The sequence below is a fragment of the Rhea americana genome, unplaced genomic scaffold (genome assembly GCF_003343005.1).
Source record: "Rhea americana isolate MKP2758 unplaced genomic scaffold, rheAme1 scaffold_106, whole genome shotgun sequence".
Lineage (NCBI taxonomy): Eukaryota > Metazoa > Chordata > Aves > Rheiformes > Rheidae > Rhea > Rhea americana.
In genome coordinates, this window is record NW_028185106.1 from 2,912,831 (window position 1) to 2,923,140 (window position 10,310).

At 38.1% G+C, this 10,310-nt stretch overlaps 1 protein-coding gene across 1 annotated transcript in view; it reads left to right on the forward strand.

The window, feature by feature from the left end:
* The window catches only part of COL25A1 (collagen type XXV alpha 1 chain), a 308,714-nt gene that overhangs the window by 198,578 nt on the left and 99,826 nt on the right, over positions 1-10,310 (forward strand). Inside the window, exons 8-9 of the mRNA XM_085309395.1 lie at positions 7,896-7,922; positions 8,088-8,114. Of these exons, the coding sequence (XP_085165521.1) occupies positions 7,896-7,922; positions 8,088-8,114 (54 nt within the window). The remainder of the gene's footprint in view (positions 1-7,895; positions 7,923-8,087; positions 8,115-10,310) is intronic.

The window sequence follows — 10,310 nt, forward strand, 5'->3', positions numbered from 1 at the left end:
AAGCCCTTAATTCCACTGGACGCTGTTGTTCTTCCTTTTAAGTCTTTTTCTTTTTTATTATTATGTTTTTTTCAAAGTTCTCTTTTGGTTCTGGAATATACTAATTTCTTCCATAAAGTGGAATGTCTTGATCAGTTTCAAGGCATCAATACCTAATACAGCTTCTTAGACCAGGGTTCAGATGGATACAATACCTTTGAGCAAAATGGCTCTGTATTAAATGGCTGCTTTTTGGTACAGTCCTCATGGGAGAGTGCAGAAAACTACTCTGGAGTTGTACTATGCTATTGTTGTTCTAATAAATGGGGATAATTGGGAGGTTAAGCAGTCCTGGTTATTTTTCCTCCTTTGTTTCATAGCCCTTTTAATGTTCAGTGCAAAATAAAAGGTATGAAGTCTGTGGCAATAAAAACTGTTTATAGCTAAAATTCCCTTCGCAGTTTAGTAATTTGACTCTACAATAAGTGCAGTTCTGTGAAAAAGGTGAAACAATCTGCTTTGATAACTCTTTGCACTCTACTACTTCTTACTGTAAAATTTAAGAATTTCATTCTTCTTTGTCTTCCTCTCCCCTAGACATGCAGCTTTACAGTTCTTTAATTCATTGCTATACGTCTTGTATTTCAGTGGGGTCATTTCTGTTGACTGCAGTGAATATATATTACTGAAAGTACAAGGCCCTACTCAACTGCACTTTCTCTTGTTGTTGGATCTTATCAACTTTCCATGACTTCTAATAAGTATTCATCTCTTGATAGCAGACTCCTTTTTGCCTATTCCATAGTTATCATGGTATATATTGATYTTTTTTGTCACTTGTGATGTAAGTATTCAAATACTGTGTGAAAGTTCGTATAGAAATTCTGCCACCAGTGCGCGCACACACACATTCCTATTGTAGAAGATACAGCAGGGATGCAAAAATGATTAAAAAAATAATTTGTTGCATAGTACTCTGGAAGAGGATGGAATGGGACCCCAAGTATCTCTTCTCAGCATGGAGAAGCAAGAAGAGGAAGATGTAGGGAGGGTCTGTGAAAGTAAAGGAGTGCAGAACAGCCTTCTGAGATACTGGAGGATGAGTTCCTGAGTTAACCTCAGTAATACTAGTCCCCAGTGGATAAGTAATGAGATAGGGATCTGCTGCTTGGTGGGGGAGGCCTGAACCCATGTGGATGAAATGTCTCATCTTTGGGATGTTTTATAAAACAGCTCTTGAACACTGAAATTGGCATGTTTGCTGTGCTGTCACTGTAACTATTATTAATRTTAATTAGGGATTGAGCTCTAAAAAAATCCTGAGACTGGGTTAGAAATAGCAAATGTAATAGTAATAGTAGTAAAGGTTTTCTGTTTTGTTTGTTTTAGGTATTCTGACTGTGTAGGGCACACGTCAGTTGTGTTTTCAAACTTCTTCCTGCAGTTCTGAGGACCAGCCAGAAATTTGTGTGTTTCTGTCTTTCTGATGTAAGGCAAGATATTTGTGATTATGTATTCCTTGCATCTATGGTGTTACAGAAGACAGAAGCTCTAGGTGTTTCCTTATGAAAGGAGAAACATAGCAGTAACAGATTTTCTCATTTCTGCTTTTATGTGCAGTTTTACAAGTCTATCAGAGTGAGATTTCTTTTGTGGTATTTTATTACAGTATTACATCAGAACTGTATGATCATYGGTAAACTTCTGGTTATCTAGCAAGCAGGAGAATAGGAAGGTACACTTTGGGTAAGGAAATAAGGACTCAAATTCAGGAAATGCTTGTATGTACAGAGCATTAAACAATAAGTGGTAGCCTGTAGTAGCCTGTTACTATATTGGTCTTGCTGGCATGTACTGCTGCTCAGTTCACAGGAGAATTAACAGTTGATTCAGATTATAATATATACTTACATTCATTTATGCTGATAGTAAAGCGGATTCTTGATTGATAGTACTCGGGCAATGGGTTGTCATAGACTTTCTGTACTGTGGAATTTTTATAGGACTATTTGTGTTGAGATTTGTGGTTTTTCAAAGGAAAAACTGCATCTGTACAAGAGGAAATGAGAGGGGGAAGAAAACGTCCTTATTGATTAAACAAAGAAAGCAGGTATATCAGATAAAGGAAGAGGAGACCTCTGCTAGCAAGTTTTTTCATGGCTGACACTGAGCCATGTGTTTGTTCCTAGTTACTGAACTAATCAGTTAACAGTGACCCATTTGCAAAGTGTGCAGTTAGCTGGTGGTTTTTATGAGCAATACTRTAAAGCTGAAAAAAGCAACCAATCCTAATCTCAGCAAGAGCATTGCATGAGAAATGAAGATACTATCTGAATTACAGCTATTCTAATGTAAACCTCTGCTTTCTTGACACGTTTTAGGTAGATCTTGTTCTCCTGTCTGCAGCTTATGAACCTTTCTAATTTATATATTGGCATAAATTACTGAATACAGTTCTGTGAATTTATGACAGGATCTATTAACCTTCATATCAACAAGAAAATTTTAACTGAGCAGTGTATCTAGATTGTTGTGTACATCAATTTTGTATCTCTCAGGGCACATCAATCTACAGAGTGTTTACTAAGTCAGACATGAATTACAGTGTCAAATATTCAGGTTTCCTCTTCTGTGCACTGGAATGTTGTAAGAAATAGAAACTGCAGAATATGAGGAGAGCAAAGGGAAGTTTAGTGGATGAATTTCATGAAGTTCAGTGATAGAATTTGTTCGTTTTCCAAGGTTTCACCATAAGCCAGTCATATCCTGGGGAAGAATGAAGAATGTGAAGGAGGAAAGAATATAATTTAACATGTAGAAGCTATATAGTTTCATTAGAAATTCTTGCAAGCATTTGTAAACTTGACGCAAGGTGAGATGTTGACACTGTAAACTAGCAAAGGTGGACATCGGTGACAAGCATAGCCAATTTCAGCAAAAGCCAAAACCACACTGCTCAGTAATTCAGGGCATGCAGAGTGGACATAAGACTGAAGTGAATGTAGGAAGTTTGAAATGATGCAGTGGTTCTTAATGCTCTTGTAACTTTGTATCTTGTGCTTCAGCTTATTTGATCTTCATATTTTGCAGCAGCTATAGKTTAGCCTCAGTACTAGGTAAAAATAATTCCAGAGTCAGGAGTTTGTAATTTGGTATAGGTGAAAGCCATGAGCCAAACTGCAAAGGAAGAAGTTTGACTCGTAACTGAGTAAATTGGTTGTTACGTGCAGAAACCACAAAATAAGCCTCAGGAGCTGAATTAATGTAGCCAATGTATTCGTAGTCATTTAATTGTGCAAATATGATTGAATCCTGCTGGCAAATTGGTTTCCTTTTTGAATCTGCCTGGCTAGGTTGTATCTGGTTTGCTTTTCTCCTCCTTTCCACAAGGCCACTATTCCCTTTTGCTGTCAGTTACACACTTACTATGAGTGCGGTAACTGCTTATAGAGGTGAACATATCAWATGCTGTTTCATTCTAAATGAAAACAAAACCTGCAAGCTGTATTCAGTTGTCTTAACTGCCAGGATACTTTAGCCCGCAGCTATAGCTCTTCTATAGCCAAGTGTTGYCTGGGTCTTCTGCGGTAGCTGGTCTGAGCTGCTTGAATTGAGAGCTCAGGTTCCTTAGGAGCCCAAAAGGTGAATGGACCCGACTGGGGCCTGGTGCTGTCATGGTACAGCTGATTGTACTCAGTTGGTATTTGCCAGTTTGCCCTGGGCACTGGCAGTGGCATCATTTGGGTTAATTGAGAGTCACTGAAAGCCTTAAATCTGGATTCYTCTGCACTGACTTTGTAACTTTATATATAACCTCGAAACATTACTGTTCTGTTGAACCCCTTACTATCCTCAGATCTGCTTTCCCCTCAGTGACTGGGGCCTCTTTTATAAGTCATGTTACAACTTGCTGTATTATAGAGGCAGACTTACAGCAGCAGGAATCTGTGGGGAATATATTTATAAGAAAATGAAGATCATTTTACATTTGAAAAGATTTATAAAAACAATATAAATCAAGTACAAGCTTCTGAGGTGGTCCTCTGAATGTAACTCACAAAACTGTAAAGATGGCAGTGGCAGCAAGGGTGGAATTCAAAAAGTAGCACCTTTCGGTTAATGAGTTGTGAAATGCCAGTTATGTGAAAAATCATGCTGATCACACTTGGATAAATTTCTTGTTAATGTTGCCTGAATGAATACTAGAAGAATTGGTTTTGTGTTTTCCAGTACTATGTCCTCCTGCCCTACTATTTCTTGTACAACCATTTATAATACTGTAAGGATTTCACCGGAAAATGGAAATAGGATTTTGATAGCAGCGGAAAAAAAAGGCACCTGTCTGAACATGGAATTGACCCTGATTTCAGCTTTATTTTTAGCTTGCAGGTGCCTGGAGGCCTTTTAGTCTGCTTTAGAAGACCTTGTTTTAAAAACAGTAGTATTTGTTGCCTAATTATGAATGCAGATATTGCATGTGTTTGTGATTTATAAGGCCTTGCTTATGTGGAACAGGCTATAAACTCTCTTTGGAAATGTATAGTAGTCTGGAGTAGATAATTACACTTAGAGAAAAGAGCCTCTGTTTCCAGTGAAAACACTGTAAAGTTATTTCAGAAATGTTCTGACCTCGGCCAGTTCATATAGCTTACACAAAATGCTTTCGCATTTGTGCTGCCGCTAGCAGCTTGATCTCTGCCATCTCACAAACGAAAACACAGAAATCTCCTTGGGAAAAAAGCGGGATGTCTGCACTATGGCCTACAAAGCTAGCGTTATTTTACTCACTCTGCTCTTTGTGTCTGTACTTTAAACAGAAGAAACCTTGCCTTCCTTTAAACAAATCAGTCTCAATTCACCCTCCACCCCTGCAAACCTAACACAAATTTTTCTTGCTCCCTTCCCCCACTCAGTGTACAGACACTAATAAATTCTACAGTAAAACCTTGAGAGAATTTCTCAGCATAAATGGAAAGAAGATGTCAAAGGCTGAGGATAGGAATTTTCTTTTTAAAGTTGCAAAAACAATAGAGAACAATTGAAATAATGAGAGGAAAGCCAGAGATGGAGGAACAAGCCTTGAAAGAATTGCATTAATATTCTTTCAGTTAAACCCCACTGATTCCCTTCACTAGAATCTAAGAGAGCTATTTTTGTTTGGAATTGTTTGTTTACTTTTCTAGACTCTTAGTGGAAAGCAAAAGCATTACAAGTGAAGAGAGCTGTGAGAATGTTCACACCATAAATGTTCTTTTGGCCTTTTGAAAAGCTGATTCTAACTTCCAGTACAGTAGAGTTGTCATATATTGATGAAGACTTTATATGAAAATCTTGTATCCTGAAAGGGAGGCTTAACAGAAGCAATAGTTTGTAGGATTCAGGGTGAGCAAACACCAAGCAGTTACAATTACTGGCTTTGCACAATAGGGAAGAATGAATAAAAAATAAATTTCTAAGTATGATGTGGACAGGTAATTTTCAGAAAACTTTATAAAGAGAAAGGAGAACAAAATAGGTAATTCATATTAAAAAATGTATTTGAATATGGCCTGTACTGCCAGAGAACTCTCTTAACAGAGGAAAATCTGGAGGGGACGCAGAGATTACCTCTGTAGCTGGGGACAGCTGAGCATACTGCCAACATTTGTACCAGGGAGGGAATTTAGGAGTCCCATAGATCTGCTGGCTGAACCACCTGTGCGAGCACACTCTAATTTGTTTGTGTTCCAGTGAGCCAGCTCAGTCCGGGAGCTTGCCTGATCCGTGCCATCTTAGTTTACATCAGCTGCAACATTTGCGGAAGGCACCCCTGAGAAAAGCTCTGAGCCAAAGCATGTCTGAAGCAGCACTTTCCTTGGGTATAAGGATGGTATTGAGTGTCCGGATGAAGGCGCTAACATCTTCCATCATTCCAACAAGATCCCCAAGACAACATCTGTCTGTAGTCTTGGTTCTTTCATGTTATTTATAATTTCATGACTAAGACTCAGAAATAAAGTTCTGACTRTAGCAGATCAGAGTCATGTTATTTGCAGTTCACAGTCAGTAAGATATTCATAGCCAAAAACGGGATGGTAGTTAAGGAAAATAGAACGTAGCCACAGCGTTTGCTTGTTTTCTTTGTTCATTGTAAAAAAAGTAATAACAACCAGCATTCAGCAATTTTAATTCTTTGCATTCTGTAGTTACTGTGTTACCATTGGTATAATTTTGCCCAAGAACTTGCAAGTCTGATGGCACATGTGCATATGTTTTAAAGTGGGCTCCTGAAAAATTGCCACATTGTAATGTAATGGAGTCCTGTCAAAGTATGGAGAATAAGATACTAACAGGGGAAAATGCAGTATGCAGTTTCCACTTTGTGTATATAAACCTGTGCATTGGAAAGGGGCAATCAGGAATGAAGTATGAAAAAGAATAGATGTAGAGAACTTAAAGGTGCAGCAAGGTCATTGCCATTCACCATGTTTTTTTTGTTTAATTTGTTATTAAAGAGCACAAGTTCTTGCATGGCAGCACAAAGGGGGCAGGGGGCAGCATTAATTGCAGATTAAAGCAGATGGTCTCCACTCAGCTTGTAGTGAGCACTGTCCTTCCTAAAGGAGATGCAGGGAGGTCAGGCAGCAGACTTGTTTCCATGTTMTTTGCAGCAAACAGAAGAGATGGCAGGCTGTGGAAGGAGAGGCATATGCTTTAACTCCTTGAAAGATTTAACAGCAGATACTTCTTTCTGGCATGCATTAGAAGCCCTTAAAAATAAGCAGAAAATTGACTACAGGAGGAATTCTCAAAGACTTGCATGTGGTTAATCACATCTTTGATACACAGCAGACTTGCCTTCCTTCCAGTTGCATTTATGTGTACCACAGGAATTTTTAGTAGTCCAAACTGTGAAATCGTCTCAATCCACTCAGCTCAACAAGGTTGCAATCTGTTATATCTACTTGTGTTGCTGGTGGCAAGATTTTCTTGTTGTTTCCCCTTACACACACACGTGTGTGTGTGCAGATGCATACTTCCTGTTGTAACAGTGGGCCCTGGTCGCTTGSATGGCTCCTTTTCTTGTTTCCAGCTGTTCTCCTATATACCTCAGCTCCTTTGTAATGAAACACCTGCATATCTTTCAAAAAGCTGGGTGTAGAGTCTGCACTGTGTAACCAGACAGTTCTCTGCACACTGGTAGCATTTTATTCATAAGATACTGACTTGAAAACTAATGTTTTAGAGACCTTCTGGTAGCTTTCTGGGAAAGTTCTCAATAAAAACAATAGTAAAGGACCTCTTGCTTTTGCGATACTGTCACCTTACTGTTTGGTTGTCTGATGGTAAATAACAATCACTCTTATTTCTGCAAAATTGTGTTATACAAATTTCTCATAAAAGTGCTTATTTTACCTAAAACAGCATGCTTAGACTAAACATCAACTTCAGTGTTTCCAAAGATAGGAATGAAAACACTACTTTTAGAATTCCTAATCCATTTTTCCTTGGCAATATAAGCTAAGAAGGGTGCCAAAATACATGGCAGATTTATAAGCCTCTGAATTTATTAGCTTCACTTGCAAAGAAGTTTTACAGTCTTAGAAAAYATTTATCATCTGGTAGGAGATAAACTGTTGTTCCTAATTGAAGTCAGTACAAATTTTGCCATTTCAGGCATAGTTTTGCTTCTCCAAGTAGTCTGATTCCACACAGGGGRTCAGTGTACTAATCAGGAATTGACCACAGTGTCTGTTATTAATACTGTGAAGAAGCTGTCTCTGGAGTACCCCTGGGGTATGAAGTGAAAAAACTCTAAAGAAACATACTTTCATGAAGAAATCACAGGTTTGCTCAGATCTGTTTCTTGCAGTGTCCCTGGACTGTATCAGTGTTAATAATTTATCAATTTAATTATTTTTTTCTGTTTATTTCAGGGCCCTCCTGGTCCAAAAGGCGAGAAGGTGAGTTGATGTATGGGTGATGCCTACAAAGTGAATGGAAAGCCCTCCCAGCATGAACTAAAGACACAGTTTATATTGACACAGTCTAATGTTAGATTATGTAAGAGAGCTGGGTAGCACACAGATGCTGTGTTAAACCTATCATCTCATCTTTCCACTTTGCAGGGAGATCAAGGTGATCAGGGCCCTCGGGTAAGCATCTTAAAAAAAATGTTACACTTCCCCTTCGCTGAGTAGCCAATTAGTCTTTAGTGCAAAACTAAATTAAATACAGTGTCTGAGCTAATTATGCTTATTAGCTGCATTTACCCTGCATGTTGAAGTAAGTGTTTGCAGGAGAGTAATACTGAATATGACCACATAGTGTCTGAGAAGATTTGAGTAACAATAATAAATAATACATGAAATTATACAATTCCAGTATGGGTGGAAACGCCTTTCACAGTGATTTTGCTCTGCTGCTAAGAGTTGGCTTTCCTAACCGGACCTTTCAGTTTCCCCAGCAATGTTTTCATGCCTTGCATGGGCTCCCATAATGCAGAAGGCAGGTGGCTTTTATTCTAGATTTCATGTAAAATGTACCCAGTATTTAGAGAATGATTAAAAAAAAAAGTATGCATGTATTAGCTCTTTTACCTGACATGTATGTATCTGATATTACAATAATAACAATATTATCACATCTAAAACGTATTCAGGCAGTTAGAGGGAACATGGTTTTGTGGTGGAAATACAAAGGTTCTTTTAATCTTAAATATCGTGTTTATTTTAACAAGAAGAATAYAGGGGTGAACATTCTGATAGATTGGCTGTGCCAGTTCATTCTTCTTTACATCTGTGTTTCATTATAAAATTTCTAGTTATATTGTTCTAATGATGCAGTTGCTCTGTTCGGTTGCATATTTATAAATTTTTTTGGAACAGTGTGTGCCATGGAAATTTTTTCTATCAAATGTTAAATGTTTTGAGTGTACAATTTCACTTTTATTTTATTTTGTTTTACAGTGAATAAAATTGTTTTAAGTTACAACATATTTATTTATCTGAATTTGGTGCCATCTGTGTTGTGTTACCTATAGGATTCAATTAGGCCTCCTGTCATCCCTGGTGACAGGAGTGCATGTTGTGGAGACAGAGGCCTAATAATAACTGTTTTATTATTTCAGCTGAAGCTCAAATAGAAGAATTGGAAAAGTACTTAAATAAATAAAAGGGAAATTGTGAGCAACAGTGAAAACAATAYGTTTTTATCTAGACTAGGATATGCAGATTGAAGGTTCTGAAGTCTGTGGAGACTTCCTTTTAGTTTATAAGCAAATAAAATACACTGCAGAAGCTCCTTTAGGCTGTATATTTCTGTCTGTTCTTCGCCGCAGATCTCATGGTGAATGTAAGGCGAGTGTTGGAAGGAGGGTGGAACAGAATCTCTGTAGCTTCAGAAAGCATAAGTGAGAAGCCTGTGCCTAAGTGCCTGTCGTTAGTGGACTTGCATTCTGTTAAATTGGTGTTCATGAGAGCAAATTTGATGGAGGTATCAGAGAAGGATACAATAACAAATAAATACTTTGCTGTGAGAAGTATKATGTGTTTGAGGATAGGAATTTGGAATTCTGAGTCTTGGAGAAGCTCCTRAGGAAATACTCAGAGGTGTCAGCACAGAAAAACAAGTAAAGTGGTATCAAAATATGATGATACTGTTTGTTGCTCATGCTAGCATAAAATGGAAGGACAGAGGATGGTTTTGAAGGAAGGACAAAAGTGCCATAGCTTCAACTGATCCGAAAATCTTGGTAGGGGGTTGGAGAGCTGGAAGAACTATGAAGTAGAGAAATATGTGGTAGGTTTCAGACCCAYGGCTGGAAGTGCTGGCTATATCTAATAAAAAATAGTGCAGAGTTGTTCAGTATTATCTTGTTGGCAGATTGCCTGCAGGGACTGCAGTGGAATATCTGATACACAGGGACTGTTGTGTCCCACTTTGCCAGGATATACTCCCTGTGTTGGAGGGTATATCCACTGGACCATATACATCCTGGTTATGGCTACTTTTTGTTTTTGATAAATACAGTGTGACTAGAAAGCAGAAATATCCAACTGAAGGAATTCACATTTATGGACATCAAGTTAAAGTTAATGTATTGCAGCAGGATGTGGCAGTAGAGGTTAGCTGAGCATATAGGACAGAGGTGACTATGTATAAAAGTATAGATGAAGAGGTGGTGGGTAGCATCTTGTGGGCTAGCTGAAGCGTCAGTGATTATTTAATACATGCATATTGTAGTAAAGTACTTCTTTTTGAAATCTGTGTGTATAAATTGTGTGTTGTCTTGTGTGTTTTCCCTTAATTATTTTGATGTGGGTTTCACTGTGTTTTGCAGTAACCTCTCT